This window comes from Marmota monax, unplaced genomic scaffold (genome assembly GCF_021218885.2).
Source record: "Marmota monax isolate L192 unplaced genomic scaffold, Marmota_monax_Labrador192_F-V1.1 WCK01_AAM20220418_F8-fsc00142, whole genome shotgun sequence".
Lineage (NCBI taxonomy): Eukaryota > Metazoa > Chordata > Mammalia > Rodentia > Sciuridae > Marmota > Marmota monax.
In genome coordinates, this window is record NW_026692025.1 from 884054 (window position 1) to 902905 (window position 18852).

Consider the following 18852-nt stretch of genomic DNA (forward strand, 5'->3'; position numbering starts at 1 on the left):
AGAGTCCCCGGCCCGGGGCATATGCAAATAGTGGCTGCGGGGCGGGGCCGGCCGGCTGCCCGCGAGGTACTTACACCAATGACGGATTACGGGGCGGTCCAGACGAGGGCCTCTGCACCGAGGCGGGGTCCTGGGCTTGCGGGGCCTCTGCAGGCGCCAGCTGTTGCTAGGTTGCAGCTAGTGGCCCTCGGTTGCTAAGGGCGCCTAGCAGCTTCTCCATCTGAACGTGACCAAAGCTCAATCCATGACCCTGCTTGACCCGAGTTCCCTGTTTGTTTTTTTTTCCTCCCTGGACCCTTCCCCCCTCACGTCTCCATCTTGCCGTCGAAGCTCCTTGCCCCGTGGGCGCCCAGCCCCGCCACTCTGGCCACCTGTCCACCCCACCGCGGCCGGTCGCCTTCAGACATGGGTCGTGTCACGACCCACGGCCCTAGTGTCGTGGCCACCCCCTTTCTGGCGACTTGGGTGGGTGGGCGGGCAGGCACGCAAGCAGGCACGCAAGCAAGCAGGCAGGCCCTGAGTCATTCAGGGCCATAGGGAGGCGTCTTCTGTACCTCGACGCCCACCCCACAATGCCCACGCTGGCCTGCCCTTGCCACCCAGGGTCACCCCCTGCGCTGCCCCTCCCACCCCCAGGAAGAAGGCCTCCTCCTCCTCCTCCTCCTCCTCCTCCTCCTCCTTCTTCTTCTTCTTCTTCTCTCTCTCTCTCTCTGTCTCTCTCTCTCTCTCTCTCCTCTTCCTCCCTTTACTCCTCCTGCCGTCCCAGGTACCTAACGCCACAGGCCTGAAGCCCACCCCGCAGCACTCCCAGCGCCTGGCCTGGCTGTCCCCCCAACTCCAGAGGCCTGGAGAGCCCCCACCCCCCCTCAACACAAAGTGACTGAGGCAGGCGGAGGGTTTCTTGAAACGCTTTAATGAAAGGGCTGGCTGAAGGCACAAGCCAGGCCGGGCGAGGCTGGCCGAGAGCGAGGGGGCCTGGGGCCTGGTGGACAGGTGGGCCGGTGCTTGGGCGAGGGCCCCCGAGCCAGCAGCAGCAGCTAGCGCCGGGGCTGGGCGACCTGGGAGATGGTGGTAGTCTCGAAGAGACCACTGAGCAGCGCATTGTTGTGGACGGCCATGTCCAGGAGCTCTGGGGTGATGCGCCTCCTGGCGCTGTGGCGGGCCTCGTTGCCCGCCAGCTCCAGCACCTTGGCTGTCAGGCACTCGAGGGTGGCGGCCAGGAACACGGACGCAGACCAACTCAGGCGCTGGGCATAGCGGCCCTCCCGCAGACGGCGCTCCACCTGGCTCACGGAGAAGGTCAGCTCAGCTCTGGCGGTGCGGGAGTGGGCCTGCCTCTGGGGACCGGACAACCCCGACGATGACCCTCCTCCTCCTCCTGTTGCTGCTGCTGCTGCTCCTCCTCCTCCTCCTCCTCTTCCTCCTCCTCTTCCTCCTCCTCTTCCTCCTCCTCTTCCTCCTCCTCCTCCTCTTCCTCCTCCTCCTCCTCCTGTTGCTGCTGCTCCTCCTCCTCCTCTTCCTCCTCCTCCTCCTCCTCCTCCTCCTCCTCCTCCTCCTCCTCGACGGCTCCTCTGCCTTGGCATGCTGGGCTCAGCTCAGGTGGACTGGGCTCCCTCTGCTTAGCTCTGCTCAGCTCTGCTCTGCTCTGCTCAGCTTGACTCGGCTGGACTGCGCTCCCTCTGCTCAGCTCGGCTGGACTGGGCTTTGCCTGGCCCGATGTGATGCCGGTTTAGACGCCAACGGTGGGTGCTCGGTGGGTGCGGCAGGTAGTCTGGGTCCAGTGCTCCAGGGCCCCGTATCCTAGCGACCCCCGGCTGCCCCCTCGTGGGTCGGCGATGACGCGCTCTGATGATGTCAGCACTCCCCGGCTGGTCCGCAGTGTGTGGGCCTGGGCCTGGGCCTGGGCCTGGGCCTGGGCCGAGACGGGGCGGCCAGTTGGCCTCCAGGCCTCCCAGCCTCCTAGCCTCCTCACTGGCCAGGGCCCTCCCATCTTGGCACAGGAGCTCTCACTTTCTGCTGGAGGGGAGCAGTCTAGGGAAGAAGAGGAGGACTGGGGGGTGCGTGTCAGAGGCGTCAAGTATGTCCCATCACAGTGCTGTACCACCGCCAGGACCATCTACTTCCAAGAAACTTACACCGCCCCCCAGAAACACCCGGTACCCCTTAAGCTGTCCGCCCCCCCCCCCTTGTGTGTGCGCATCTGCGCTCGCGCGTGCACGCACACACACACACACACACACACACACACACACATTGCTCCTGAGGGCCCCTGGCAGCCACTAACGTGCTTTCTTACCATAGAGAATTGCCTATGCTGGACGGAAACTATACGTGCAATCAGAGTTAAATGTGTGGCCTTTCGTGTCCGACTACATTCGCTTAGCATGAGGGTTCATCCACGTTGCAGCACGAATCAGCACTCCGTACCTTTTCACACCTGAATAATACGCCATTGTATGCATACACCACATTTTGTGTATCCACTCATCAGTTGGTGGATAGCTGGGTGACTTTGACTATGGAAGAGGAAAAATTTCTCCCTACCTTGTTAGGGTATCCAACCAGGACTTAATACATTCTAACAGGGCAAGGCCACACAAATTTTATTTACTAAGTTTTATATTGACATGGGAGCCCTTGCAAGAAAAAGGAACACCCAGAGAAGCAGTTACAGGCAAATTTGTGTATGCTATGTTGGACAAACTAGTAAATACTGAATACATGACAATACAGAGGGCTTGGGTCAGGATATTAAATTTTGTAAAAGTCAATAGGAAGTTAATGGTTAGTTTAGCAATGTTTGTACAGGTTTTGCTTTTCCTACACTCCCCATCTCTTGTAATACAAACATCTTCTTTCCTCTGGATGCAGAAAGGATATATGAAAATATCATCTCCTTTCAGGAAAAAACAAAAAAATAAGTCATAGTGCCCTTCTTTCATCTTCTGTTTTTCAGGTGCCTTTAACTGAAAATAATCAATATACCAGGATGGCATGTTTTAGGATTGTATATTTTGATCCCCTAGATCACCTAATGCTACAATGAGCATTCCCTTACAAGTTTCCATTTGAATACTTTTTTTAAGTTTTGGGCCCCCATACTGATGAATGCATTTATTGGTTTATTTCTTTACCCTTTATTATATTTAATGTGTTTGTCCAACTTTGTCATTCTTTTTAAGTCATCATTAATATCTTTAACAATGTCTTGGCATTTTCCGTTGATAAGTGTCACACCTCTTTAATTAAATTTATTTCTGAGTATTTTATTCTTCTTGATGCTATTTTAAGTAGAATTATTTCGTTTAATCCCAGGTTTCATTTATAATGTAGAGAAATACAACTGACTTCTGTATTTTAGTCTTGTATTTTCACTGAATTAATTTATCAACTCTAATAGTGTTTTTGTGGATTGTTTAAGATTTTCTGTACATAAGCTTATATAATATGAGAATAAGGTAGTTTTATTTCTTTTTTTCCAATGTGGATGACTTTTTCTTCTTTTTCTTGTTTACCTGCTCTTGCTAGAATTTCTAGTACAATTTTGAGTAGAAATAGTTAAGCCAGCATTGTTATCTTATTATTCATGTTAGAGGAAACTTTTCATTCTTACTCCATTGAGTATGATGTTACTTTTGCCTTTTATCACATTGACAAATTTTCCTTTTTCTAGTTTGATTAGGGTTTTTAATCATGAAACTCTGTTCAATTTTATGAAACAATTTTTCTGCCCCAACATAGATGAACTTATGGATGTTTCCACCTAGATTTTACTAATGTGTGGTTAACAGATTAATTTCTTATATTTAATCACCATGCATTCCTGGGAAAATTTCAACTTAAGCAAAGAAAAAAAATGTTAGTAATATGCTGCTGGGTTTGATTTGTTCTTATTTGGTTGAGGATTTTTAAATCTATATCCATTAGAAATATTGGTTTGTAATTTTTTTCCTTGTGATGTATTTGTTTGACTTTTATATCCAGATAATGCTGGCCTCATACTATAAGTTAGGAAGTTTTCTCTCTTTTAGAAGCGTTTGGGAAGGATTTATATTAATCTTTCTTTAAACATTTAGTATAGTTCACTAGTAAAGCCTCCTAACACAGTGCCTGGCACATAATACATGAAATCTAGGACTTGTGTAGTGATTAATTCTTTGTTGATTTAATACATTGTCTTCCCAAGCAGGTTTCTAATCCAGGCACAAAAATTGAGTAACAAATGAAGGGAAAGTCAATATATATAGTGCTTTAAGTGTTTTTTTTTTTTTTTCTGGAATAGCAAGTTATCCCTTTCTAGGTCAGACTATGTATTTGTTGTTTTAATCAGTAAGAAATAAAATTGAGGCCACCAAAAGCTTCCAGTGCTTGCTTATGTAGGAGATGGCCAGACAGAGGAAATAGGTGGTCTTCTGCAAGGGCCAAGTCTAAAGGCCATTTTAAAAAGTCAGGTTTCCCTCTAAATGTACAGGAAAACAGGGGAAAATAAGAAAATCCTTGGTGAATCTTTAGAGTCCTATAATTTATATATGTGATTCATCCTATCTTAACACAAAAATGCAGATATATTTACAACAAGGAAAGCTGTGATTTCAGATATAACTTTTTTAGGAACAATGCCATATACTTATTAGTTTTTCTATTTTATAGGATCAAAAATTGTTGCCTGGCAGAACAATTTTTAAAAATTTCCCTAATACTGAAACTCCAAAGTACACTCCTGGTTTTATTCATATTGTATGATATTTAAGCAAATACAAAATCTCAGATATTCTATGAGAGAGATCATTTTCAACTTTTCTAATGCTATATGCCATGGTTAAATCTTGGCCTTCTGAATTGGTATTAGTAGCATATTTCTCAAACTGTGTTCCAGTTGTCTTCAACATGGCATATACCTTTCTGCAGATACCAAGCATGTCAAAATAAACAAACAAATAAATAAAAGGCAATACTTGGGAATATATCTAACAAAAGAGGTGAAAGACCTTTACCATGAAAACTATAGAACACTAAAGAAAGAAATTGAATATCTTAGAAGATGAAAAGACCTCCCATGCTCTTGGATAGGCAGAATTAATATAGTTGAAATGGCCATATTACCAAAACTATTATACAGATTTAATGCAATTCAAATTAAAATCCCAATGACATTCTTCATAGAACTAGAAAAAGTAATCATGAAAAAAAATTTGGAAAAATAAGAGACTCAGAACAGCCTCAGCAAAAAAGTGAACAATCCTCAGCAAAAAGAGTGAAGCAGGAAGCATCAGCATACCAGACCTTAAACCATACTATAGAGCAATAGTAACAGAAATAGCATGGTATTAGTACCAAAATAGACATATAGACCAATGGTACAAAATAGAAGACCCAGAGACAAACCTACATAAATATGGTTCTCTTTACTAGACAAAAGTGCCAAAACTTACAATGGAGAAAATATAGCCTCTTCAATAAATGGTGCTGGGAAAACTAAACCTTTATCTCTCACCCTGCACAAAAGTCAACTCAAAGTGAGTTAGGCACTAGAACAGAGACCCTGTGCCTAATAGAAGAAAAAGTAGGCTCAAATCTTCATCAGGTTGGCTTAGGACATGAGTTCCTTAACAAGACTCCTAAAGTAAAAATAAGAATCAATTAATGGGGGCTGGGGTTGTGACTCAGTGGCAGAGCACTTGCCTAGCATGTGTGAGGCACTGGGTTTGATCCTCAGGACCACATTTAAAAAAAAGTAAATAAAATGAAGTTAATGAATAAATGGGATGGATTCAAACTAAAAAGCTTCTTCTCAGCAAATGAAACAATAAATAATGTGAAGAGAGAGCCTACAGAATGGGAGAAAATCTTTACCACATACACATCAGACAAAGCACTAATCTCCAGGATATATAAAGAACTCAAAAGACTTTACACCAAAAAAAACAAACAACCCAATCAATAAATGGGCTAAGAAACTGAACAGACACTTCTCAGAAGAAGAAATACAGTTGATCAATAAACATATGAAAAAGTGTTCATCATCTCTAGCAATCAGAGAAATGCAAATCAAAACTAATCAAAGATTTCATCTCACTCCAGTCAGAATGGTAATTATCAAGAAGACAAGCAATAATAAGTGTTGGCAAAGATGTGGGCAAAAAGGTACACTCATACATTGTTGATGGGATTGCAAGTTGGTGCAACCACTTTGGAAAGCAGTATTGAGATTTCTCACAAAATTTGGAATAGAACCACCATTTGACCCAGCTATCCCACTCTTCAGTTTATACCCAAAGGACTTAAAATCAGCATGGTACAAGAGACACAGACACATCAATGTTTATAGCAGCTCAATTCACAATAGCTAAACTATGGAAGTAACCTAGATGCCCTTCAAGAGATCAATGGATAAAGAAAATATGGTGTAGGGGCTGGGGATGTGGCTCAAGCGGTAGCGCGCTCACCTGGCATGCGCGGGGAGCTGGGTTCCATCCTCAGCACCACATAAAAATAAAAAAATAAAGATGTTGTGTCCACTGAAAACTAAAAATAAATATTGAAAAAATTCTCTCTCTCTCTCTTAAAAAAAAGAAAATAAGGTGTATATACACAATGGAATGTTAGTCTTTTTAAAACAATATTTTATTTTTATGTGGTGCTGAGGATCGAACCCAGTGCCTCATGCATGGTAGTCGAGCGGTCTACCTCTGAGCCACAACCCCAGCCCGGAATATTAGTCTTCAAGGAGAAATCATGGCATTTGTCAGTATATGGATGGATCTGGGGCAGGAGAGTAGGGAAGAGTGAAGGTACTTAGGATTGTGCAGAGGGGAGTCAGGGGAGGGGTGGGATTATGGGGATGGCAAGGATGGTAGAAAGAGACATTATCACCCTATATACATGTATGATCACACTACTGGAGTGACTCTGCACCATGTACAGCCAGAGGAAGGAAAAGTTACACTCCATTTGTGTACAATATGTCAAAAAGCATTCTACTGTTAAAAAAAAAAGATCCTGAATCCCACATGTTGGATACTAACATGCATCTCATTAATTTGTACACAGAGTATCTTGATTATAATATATGATTATTCAGTGAACATGAGAGTGTAGACATACTAATTTCATTTCTGTTGGATATACCCACAAGTAGGATTGCTAGAGATCATATGGTAGTTCTGTTTTTATTTTTATTTTTTTTGAGAAGTGGCAATACTGTTGGGCTGGGGTTGTGGCTCAGTGGTAGAGTGCTCGCCTAGCAGGCATGAGGCACTGGGTTCAATCCTCAGCACCACATAAATGTAAAATGAAGATATTGTGTCCACCTAAAAAATAAATATTTAAAAAAAGAAGTGGCAATATTCTTTTCCATAATGGCTGGATTAATCTATAGTCCCACCAAGAGTGTACAAAGGTTTCTCTTTCTCCACCAATACCCATTAACTTTTATTTTATTTATTTATTTATTTATTTATTGACTTTTGGTACCAGAGATTGAACTCAGGGGCACTTGACCACTGAGCGACATCCCCAGCCCTTATTTGTATTTTATTTAGAGACAGGGTCTTACTGAGTTGCTTAGTACCTTGTTAAGTTTCTGAGGCTGGCTTTGAACTTGTGATCCTCCTGCCTCAGCCTCCTGAGCTGCTGGGTTTACAGCCAAGCGCCACCAGGCACTAATTACATTTTGTCTTTTTAATAGCTATCTAACAAGTTCAAGAGGATATTTCTTTGTGGTTTTAATTTCCATTTTCCTGAATAATAGTGATGTTGAGCACCTTTTTATATATCTTTAGGGCTTTTGTATATCTTTTGAGAAATGATTATTCAGGGCTCTCTTCTGTTTTTAATTGAAATTTTTCACCCACGTCCCACAGTGGTGATGGAATTTGGATCTCCTCTGTGTGAGGTAGGCTGGCTGCAAAATTAAGCTAAGAAAAAGAAGTGGTGAAGAAACCACACTACACAGGAAGTAATTTTGGAAAATGGTGGCAGGACTGCTCTGTGACCTTAGGGGTTGAGTTCCACACTGGAAAGAGCTCAAGAGCCAGAGTTTGCTTTATTTCTCTGGGGGAAACTTCAAAGGCTTTCTATAGAATGTTCTTCACCAAATAAGGTAGGAGGTGGGCTGTCCAGTTTCCAGTGGGTCATCCCAATTCCACAGCTCCAACAGCAGCCTTCCTAGACCAGCGAAGATTGAAGTCATGTGCATTGCATAATCCATTAAGTGAGAGGGGCCACAAAATAGTATGCAATGCCAGACCAAAATCTCCTTGGCTCAAGGCCAAGTGAAGACACTAAAGCTCAGAAGTGGCTTCCCACAGGAATTACTTGTTGTATTTTGTTTTTGCTATTGAGTTGTTTGGATAGTAATCCTCTCCTAGTCCATTTTCCATCACTATAATTGAATATCACAGCCTGAATAATCCATAAATAAAAGGTATTTATTTCTTACAACTCAGGAGAATGATAAGTCTGAGATCAAAGGGCTGCATCTGGTGAGGACTTTCTTGCTCTGTCAATAACATCATAGAAGTTACCACAAAGCGAGAGGGTATGAGTGTGAGTGCATGCATGTGATGAGAGGAGGGAGAGAGCAGGGTGTGGAAGGGAGGAAGAACTCATTCTTTATCAGAATCCTCACATACTAACTGTCACGAGTGGTTTCTACAACTCAGTCTGAGGCACAGTTAGAGTCAATCAAATCTGTTTTATTAATGCTCATCACACTTCAGACACACATCCTAAATCTAAGTCCTAACTGAGTCTACACCCATGGGTCCCAGGCAACACCTGTGACATGTCTTAAGTCCAGGTCACTGGAACTTGATCCGGGCTGGAGGAGTCTGCTATGGGGGAACAACAGTGACAGAGATCTTGATCTATTTGTCTGGGTCTTATTTGTCCTGTTGGCCCCAGAATTCTGGATTTTAAGTCCTAGTTCAGTTGTGCTTGCAGCTGATAACTGAGTGAGGTCTGGAATCTATGCCTGGGTGTAAACTTTTACATCACTAACTTAAATCTATCTAAGTTTTGCAGTTTACATTACATCATGGACATAGTGCTTACAGTCTTTATCTAACACACACACTAATTAATATACTCCACAGTCAATAATCTTATAACATTTTCTGGTACTCTTATCATTAACCCAGTCCTGCAATAATAATATTATTAATTTAGCCATGCTCTCATGATCTAATCACCTCTTAAAGGTCTCATCTCTCAACAATGTTACAACATCAATTAATTTTCAACATGTGTTTTAGAGAAGACATTCATACCATAGCAAAGCTCTTATCAGATATTTGGATCGAAAATATTTTCTCCTTTTCCTATAAGTTTTCTTTTATCTCTGTAGATTGTTTTGTTTGTTTTCAAAAGTTTTTTAGTTTGATACTATCCTGTTTGTCTCTTTTTGCTTTTATTGCCTGTGTTTTGGGTGTGATATGCAGTAATAATTATTATTATATAATTCATAATATGTAATAATATAATGTATATATTGTTATTAAATATTATTAATAGTAATATTTCCCAGAACAATGTCAAGAAGCTTTTTTAAAAATTATTTATTTTTTTAGTTGTAGTTGGAAATAATACCCTTTTTTTTAAAAAAAGTTATTTACCCTAATTTGTTATACATTTTTGATGAGGACTGAAGAGCCCAATGAGACGAAAGAAGTGACTCAGGGGATCCAAAGCTTGGTGCAGCTAAGAACGTTTATTATTGGCAAGGACAGCATTTTAAAATTTACAGTGGGTTCTCAACTGTGGAATACAACCTTGAGGTTAGGCAGACAAAATACTAAAATATCTTTTTTAAAATAATGCTACATTTACATTTACTTCCTTAGTCTTTATCCAAGGTCTATACTAGCCACTAAGCATAAGATAACAGGAACATTCCCCAAATAACTCCACCCCAAGGGAAAGACATGAAGCACGTCCACAGTCTCAAGAGGAAGTTGTGACAAGTCTGCTCATGTTAACTGAGCATGTCCTGAGAACAGTCTGCTATTCTTGCTTGCTCTGGCCTCCCAAGATCTCAGAGGACATTAACTCTTTAACATCTGTAGCTCCAGCACAAGTCCTCAAGATCTCAGACAACTCCATCAATACATGACAGCAGAATGCATTTCAATTCATAGTACACGTATAGAGCACAATTTTTCCTGTCTCTGGTTGTACACAAAGTAGAGTCACACCATTTGTGTCTTCATACATGTACTTAGGGTAATGATGTCCATCTCATTCCACCATCTTTCCCTCCCCCGCTTTGCCCTATTTAAAGTTCCTCCATTCCTCCCCTACTCCATCCACCCCATTATGGATCAGCATCCTCATATCAGAGAAAACATTTGGCATTTGTTTTTGGGGGGGATTGGCTTACTTAGCATAATATTTTCCAACTGCATCTTTTATTAATTAATTAATTTATTTATTCATTTATTTGTATGTGGTGCTGAGGATTGAACCCAGGGCCTCACACATGCTAGACAAGCATTCTACCACTGAGCCACAACCCCAGCCCTTATTTATTTTTAATGTGGTGCTGAGGATTAAACCCCATGCACTTTACCACTGAGCTACAGCACCAGCCCAGTAAGCTTTTATCCTATGTTTTCTTCTAGAAGTTTTATAGTTTCAGGTCTTATTTATTAAGTTTTCCATCCATTTTGGGTTGATTTCATGTATGGTATGAGAAAAGGGATCAATTTTTTTCTATATGTAGATATTTTGTATTCCCAAAACTGTTTATTGAAGAATCTATCTTTTTTCATTGTATGTTCTGGGCATCTTTGTTAAAAATCTTTTGACAGTAAGTGCGTAATTTTTTTGTGTTCTGTGTTCCATTGATTAATAACATCTATTTTAATGACAATAGTGTACTGTCACAATTACTATAGGCTTGTAATATATATTGAAATTAGGAAGTATGACACCTGTAAGTTTTTCTTTTCTTGCTCCATATTTCTTTGACTTTCAGGGTCTTTTGTGGTTCCACATGAATTTTATGATTTCCCCCCTATTTTTGTAACAAAATGTTGTTGGGATTTTGATAGGGATTTTAATGAATCTACAGATTAGGTAGTATGGATATCCTAACAAGAGAAATTCTCTTGATCCATGAATATGGGATCTCTTTTACTTATCTGTGTTGTCTTTAATTTCCATTATAATAGATGTTGAATTTTGTCAAATGCTTTTTATGTACCTATTGAGATAATTGTGGTGTTTTATGTTTTATTATTTTAAAGCAGCATATCATGTTGTTGAGTTGTATATGTTGAATCACCCTTGCATTGTAAGGATATATCCCAGTTCATGTATTATAATTATTTTAATGTGTTGTCAAATTTAGTTTATAGTGGTTCTTGATTGAAGTTGTCTGCATACATATCATTAGGGATTGTGTTGTTGTTTAGTGTGTTTTTATTTCAAGTAGAAGGCAGGTACGGGAGTAGCAAACCTCTTTAGTGATTGAGTTTGGATGTCTTTACCTATTCTTTATTGTTAAAGGACAGTTTTTCAAGAAAAGTATTCTTGGCAGGATTTGTTTGTTTCCGTACTTTGAATATATCATCCTGCTCTTTCCTGGCCTGCAATATTTCTGCTGAGAAATGTACTGTAATTTATGAAAGGTTCCTTATATATGATAAGTAAGTTTTATCTTGCTGTCAAATTTTTGTTTGTTTTTTGATCATTTAATTTTGTGATGTTGACTTTTGTAATGTAATTAAAATAAATATTTATAACAGGACAAAGACTATCAGTAATAAAACCTCTGGATTTTATTAATTGAGATGTGCATTTCCCACCCTATATTTGGAAAGTTTGTAAAGTTCTCATCCATTATTTTTTATTCTTGTCCTTTTCCTTTTTTTTTTTTTTTTTGAGAATTTAAGTATATTTTATTGTCAAAAAAAAAAAAAAAAACAGAGGATGTCATTTGTTGAATTTCCCTATTGTCATTAGTGAAAGAAAAGTGGTGCAGGACTAATCACACACACCCCTGGGATAGGAAGCCGTTTCATTGTCAGGAGCTTGAGAAGGCTGCTGTGCGCAGAGAGAGGGACAGCAGCAGCAAGGAGGGAGAGCAGCAGCAACTCCCCTTTAATATCATCTTTTCGAGGCTGGAATCATGGCCGTGGGCTAGGCGTGGGATTAGTCCTGACAGACAAAGTAAGCATCTCCTGATATTGTGGAAGGCAAGTTTGTTTCTTGGGAACACAGACAGGCAGTTTTCGTATCTCTCAGAGGAGCACAGGGAAACCGGCATCTCCCTTTATCTTCTCAAGGAGAGAACAGGGAGAGGCCAGCACGTCTGCAGGACAGTAGGTTTTATTTCAGGCTAGTTTTTCTATTTCTTGGGAATAAGAACAATATTCATAAAGTGAGAATAGGGGAAAGTAAATGGCTGCAATTATGGTAACAATTACGCAGCTCCCACAGAATGTTTACAAAACAGTTGTCTCTTGGAGAGACAGAAGCTAACCAAAAAAGAAAACAATTACATTCCAAATCTGCATTCTCTTTTTAAGTATGAATCATCATATACTCTGGGTTATAAAGTAATTTGTGGAATGGTTTTCTTCATCACATGTCACATGATTTCACCGACAACATAGAAAAGGTCCATACTGATCCATGGGATCAGAACTGAAATGTACACAAACTGATCTAAATATGTATCAAGTAGTAAGGGCGCCCACCAAGCTCTTGGGAAGGACAAAAATCACGTTCTACCAACTGTGGGCTCTGCGTAGCCATCCAGGCTGGTGCTCACTAGACAAAGAGCAGCTCCCCAACCACAGAAAAGGAAACCCGAAGCCCCCGTGCAGAGGCGGGGGGTGAGGGTTTTCCAGGTGCAGAACTCTTAAGGCCGGAGCTCACGAAGGATGGTGGGGACTGAAGAATGGCCCACCATAGTCCTCCCCTCAAACCCTTTTGCCCCCACAACCTGGCCTCTGCACCCACCTGTCCGTAGGTCTCTCTGTTCTCCTTCCCACTGCAGCCAGGTTGGCACTGCCAGGTGTAACATGGCAGCGCAGGAACGATGATCCCAGGGCTGGGGATGAGGGAAAACCTGGCCTAGCTGAGATGCAGCACCTTGTTATGTTGGCGCTGTGGCATGATGTGTGCCTAGAGAAGTTGGGTGTGGTACCATCTTGTTGCTGGGACTCCGGGAGACTGTCATAGCACAGGTCGGTAGCATCCCCCTTTTTTTCTTCATGCTGGTTCTCTCTTTGGAACTCTATTCCATTATTTCTTTAAATAACCTTCTTTTGTCCTTTTTCTCAAGTTTTAAGACTCCTATAATCTGTCAATTATTTTGCTTGATAATATCTCATAAGTCCCATATGCTTTCTTCACTGTTTCTTTTTTATTTCTTTTTTGTTCCTCTAAATGAACAATTTTAAGTCATCTGTATTCAAGTGTATTTATTCCGTCTTTTGCAACATTACATGTGTTCTCAAAAGCCGCTTTTAAATTTTTCTGTACAGTCAATATTTCAGTTTGGTTCTTTTTAATAGTTTTTATTTCTTTATTAAACTTCTCATTTTGTTCATATATTCCTGATTTTCTTAATTATCTGTGTTCTCTAGTCTCCTATATCGTCAAATTAATTCTTTTTTTTTGCTGGTACTTGGGATTGATCCCAGGACTGTGATCATGTAAGCAAGACAAACAAGCACTTTCTCACTGAGCTACATCCCCCAGCCCCTCACTGAACTTCTTTGAACAATTATCTTGAATTCTTTGTTAAAAAATTCATAGAGAGGCTGGAGTTGTGACTCAGTGGTAGAGCGCTTGTCTAGCACTCATGAGGCACTGGTTTCAATCCTCAGCACCACATAAAAAAGCAAAAATGAAATAAAGATATTATGTCCACCTACAACTAAAAAAATGAATATTAAAAAAATAATTCATGGATTTTCATTTTGTTAGCACTGATTACTGGAGTTTTATTAGTTTCCTTTGATGGTACTATGTTTGCCACATTCTTTATGATCTATATAGCCTTGTAGTGATACATGTGCATTTGGATGGTTTCTTCTGAATCTACAGTAGGACCCTCAAACAGTAGGCCTGTTACTAGGACTATACCTCCTGCTGGGTCCCTAAATAAATAGAACTGCCTGTGGACCATGGTGGAGCAGATCTGGAACTGGATCACAGTACTGCTTCAGGGTCCCCTGATCAGCTGGCCTGTTTTTAGGGAAACAAACGAATATGACTCCCACTAGGTCTATGTATAGACAGAATTTCCTCCAGACTGTAGTAACACCAATACTGGAGCTGGGTCACAACACTGATTCTGGGTCCATGTTCAGGTCTACTTCACAGGCCTTTTTCTGGGGGCATGGACTAACATAGCTTCCACCAGTTTCCTGGGCAAGCAGAAGTACCTTCACACTATAGTAGTACATGGCTAGAGCTGAGTCACAGGTCTGTTTGAAAGTCCACAATAGGTGGGCCTCTGTACTAGTCCATTTTCTGTTATTATCACAAAATGCCAGAAGCTACAAACTTTATAAATAAAATACTTTATTTAGCTCATAGTTCTGGAGGTTCAGTGGCCTGGCTTATCTCTGATGACCAAAATTACAAAGAGCATCACAGTAGTAGGAGTGGTATATGAGAGGTAAAGATGTGACAATATGAGAAACCAGTGAATAATTCAGGGGCCAGGCTTGTTCAGCCATAATAACTCAGCCTTGTGAGAATAACAGGGATCTCATGAAAACTACCTTAATCCCTTCCAAAAGCAATGACCCCAGTGACTTCCCACTAGGCTCCCACTCTAAAAGGCTCTGCCACTTCTTAGTATCACCACACTAGGGACCAAGCTTCCAACACATGAACCCTTGGGACAAACCACTTCCAAACCCTAGACACATTTACTTGGGAATGCCAGTGGAAGATGACCCTACCAGGTCCCTGAGTGAATGGAACTTGTGTCAAGACCACACACAAGTGGGGCTGAACCTCAATCCACAGGGGTTAGCCTGCTTCTGAGTTTGTAGCCAAGACTGTAGTTGGCAAGCTTGCCACCAAGATGAAGGTCTGCCTTATAAAAGGAGCCATACTTGGTTTGGGGCTAAATGTGGCTCTTTAACCTTTACCTGATTCCCAAGACTCCCACAAAGGTACTTTTATCCACAGATAAGTGCCACATCATTGTTCCTTTGTGGGGAATGACAATTAAGGACCTCCTGTTCTACCAACTTACTGATGTAACTCTCCTGATAATGCATGTCTTTTTGCTCCCAGTTGATACCATGTTGGAGTACAAAATCATAAATGGCTTTCTCAACTTCTTTTATGAGTCTTTTACAGAGACCCAAGGTAGAAAATGGCTTCATTGTCCCCAGAGAAGACCTAATCTTGTTCCATTCTTCTTCCTGATGCTTTTCTCCTTCATGTATATTATCCTAACATCTGTCTAGACAGCCTTCTATTTTTTTTTTTTTTGGTACTGGGGATTGAACTCAGGGACACTTGGCCACTGAACCACATCCCCAGCCCTATTTTGTATTTTATTTAGAGACAGGGTCTCACTGAGTTGCTTAGCACCTTGCCATTGCTGAGGCTGGCTTTGAACCCACGGTCCTCCTGTCTCAGTCTCCTGAGCTGCTGGGATTACAGACATGTGCCACTGTGCCCTGCTACCAGCCTTGTTTTAATATATTTGATAGTATTGACAGATGTACAAGGCAAAGTTAGAAGAAAGATGTCAATTGGAGGAACTGCTTTTCACTTTGTATTCACTTTCCATGTATTTGTGATAATCTCTCCCAATAGGTTTTCTTTGGCAATGTGGATTCATCTGGGATAAAACACAATATTTTTAATCCTCCAATTATTGCTCGGTACATTCGTTTGCACCCAACTCATTATAGCATCCGCAGCACTCTTCGTATGGAGTTGATAGGCTGTGATTTAAACAGTAAGTGCCAAGTCATCTCGTATCCTTTCCTTTCCCAGCCCTAGGTAGGATGACTAACTGTTCTTGTTATCCTGAGACTAAAAGGAGGGGTTCTCTGTCAGGAAACAGAACTATCAGTAATAAAACCAGCACTGTCCTAAGAAAACCCAGGAATTTGTTACCCTAACCATGGGATTTCCCCCCACGGTAACCACCTCCTGTAATTCTGTTAATAAGGAAACTCAGTGCCAAACAGCTAAAGAGAACTGTCCAGAAAACAGGAACATGCTAACAATAAGGGAATTTGTGCAAAAGCTAATGCCTGGGAAATGATTATGATGATAGTGGCCCTAGATATTAGAGGTAGTCCAATGGAACCTAGGCTGCAGCCTGTCTTTGTGATAACATTCTCCTTTGACTTCTTTGAGGTTGCAGCATACCATTGGGAATGGAGAATAAACTAATATCAGATGCACAGATTACTGCCTCATCCTACTTTACCAATATGTTTGCCACTTGGTCTCCTTCACAAGCCCGGCTTCACCTTCAGGGAAGGACTAATGCTTGGAGACCTCAGGTAAAAGGAAACATATCTACCTACCTTTTAACTGATATAGAGCAAGGGGTAGGAGTTGGGAAAACTGGTGGAAATGCTTGATTGTTCAAATATTGTTCCTAAAAAGTATCTAGGAAGGTTGATTATGGGCAGACACCCCTACAGGCATGTAATGGATGTGGTACATGATTTCACATAGATGCATTGGGGAGAGATGATCCTTAATTGGACCTCCTGGAAGAAGAATCTGTATCCAGTACTAGGCTAATATCTTTAAAAAAAAGTCGAGCTGGGGTTGTGGCTCAGTGGTAGAGTGCTTGCCTAGTATGTGTGAAGCACTAGGTTTGATTCTCAGAACCACATTAAACAATAGATAAATAATAAAATGAAGACATTGTGTCCATCTATAAGTAAAAATATTAAAAATACAAGTAGCTAAAGTCTAGTTTTACAGATAAATATCAACAATTAGCTTTCTTTCCAGGTTTCTGAATACATCAAAGGAAAAGTTTATAGTCCTATGTACTTCATTGGGAAAATATATATATGTATTTTCTTTTTTTTTTTTTCCTGAGCCACCCAGTTCAGTCACTGAGTTGAGAGTGTGTGCATGTACTGGGGATTGAACCCAGGGCCTTGTGCATGTGAGGCAAGCACTTTATCAACTGAGCTATATCCCCAGCCCTACTTAGTTCCTTTTTTAGGGGAGGGAATAGAATTGTCTCTGCTCCTCCAGGGATTTATTTTAAACAAAATAGTTTGCATACTACACTGCCAAACTTTTATACTCTAGTCAGTCTGCATATGGCTTTTTTTAATATTTATTTTTTAGTTGTAGTTGGACACAATACCTTTATTTTATTGTTTATATGTGGTGCTGAGAATTGAACCCAGGGCCTCGCACGTGCTAGGTGAGCACTTTACTGCTGAGCCACAATCCCAGCCCCTATATATGGCTTTTATATTCATTCAGAATTTACTGAGCACTTATTAAGTAGATGACCCTGACGACACAGGGATTAGTAAGAAAAATTTTGGCTCTCAAGTTTCTTAGTCAAATAAGGGAGACCGATAAACTATAAGATGTAGAGTGGTAAGCGCTGGATAAGGCTAAAAAAGAAATTTGTGGATTTCTGGAAGCAAATGATAACCAATAGAATACTAGTACAGTATCACCTTCTTTAGGTAAATAATCCAAAAGAGTGGCTGCAAGTGGACTTCCAGAAGACAATGAAAGTCACAGGAATAATCACACAAGGAGTGAAATCTCTTCTTACCAGCATGTTTGTGAAGGAGTTCCTTATCTCCAGCAGTCAAGATGGCCATCACTGGACTCTCTTTTTACAGAATGGCAAAGTAAAGGTATGGTGTTCTCACAAGAAAAACAGAAAACCTCTCCTAGAGCTTGACATTTAGATATATGACCAGGTTTATATGTGGCTAAAATTTCAGGGTAAAATCACTCAGTACCTATAATAACAGGATGCTATAAGGGGTATTGTAGGAGAATACAGTGACTCTTAGAAAGAAAAATTTCAACGAAAGGAAGTGTAGAGCCAAGAATTGATTTTTCTCGTTGGGGTTGACATCAACCAGGATGATGACAAGAATCAGAGGACTAAACAATGAGAGCTATTTAGGAAATTCTTAATTATGCCTGTATACTCATCAGCAACCTACATTTCCAAGCCTTATTGACATTTAAGTTTAGTGATCCAGATGGTCTTCAATTTTGATATGGATTTGCTTAATAAGTCAACACACACTCGTAAGCATGAGAAAGTCTTACTATCCAGTGAGTAATGGAAAAAAGAACAGTTCATATCCGTGGTATTTTAAATATTCCTTTTTACTAAGAATTAACCATGATGTTATGTATTATTCATCTTTCTGTTACTATAAAAAATGTCTGAGTAATAAACTTTTAAAAATAAAAGGTTTAGAACATGTGACAACAGCTGAAAAGTCAGGATGGGGGTAAGTAGAATAAGGGATTCTAAAATTGTCATGTAGAAGATATAAGTGTTGATTAACATTAAACCTTGATAATTTGATGCAAATTACAATTATCAGGGTAACCAGGAAGAAATAGAATATAAATGAAGTGTAGGATTCCAAAAAATGGGACTATAAAGGGATAAAATATACTCAATAAATCTAATGAAGTAAGCAAATAAAGAAACAAAATAGGCAGGAAAAATAGCAAGATAGGATGGCTGGTTTAAATCCAAAAGTATTTATAACATGAATGAAGTAGATATTCCATTTAAGACATGACAATTGTCAGATTAATCAGAAGGAAAAAGCAATTCTATTCCTTTTATAAGAGACATATCTAAAACATTAGATATAGAAAAGTCAGGAAAATGAAGGTTAA

The 18852-nt window shown here is 40.7% G+C and overlaps 2 protein-coding genes across 4 annotated transcripts in view; one reads left to right on the forward strand and one right to left on the reverse strand.

The window, feature by feature from the left end:
- F8 (coagulation factor VIII) overlaps positions 1-18852 on the forward strand; it is a 98411-nt gene that overhangs the window by 64513 nt on the left and 15046 nt on the right. For 2 of the 3 annotated variants that reach the window (XM_046452400.2, XM_046452428.2), the window contains 3 exons: positions 15796-15940; positions 16348-16496; positions 17661-17837. In XM_046452400.2, the coding sequence (XP_046308356.1) occupies positions 15796-15940; positions 16348-16496; positions 17661-17837 (471 nt within the window). Of the gene's footprint in view, positions 1-15795; positions 15941-16347; positions 16497-17660; positions 17838-18852 lie in introns of those variants that run through there. The other variant, XR_006853386.2, reaches the window with a different exon arrangement.
- Positions 903-1364, reverse strand: LOC131424478 (histone H2A-Bbd type 2/3; the record flags this gene model as incomplete). The annotated part of the gene is made up of 1 exon (XM_058582177.1): positions 903-1364. A coding segment is annotated over one exon (327 nt), but the record flags the coding sequence as incomplete, so codon positions are not given.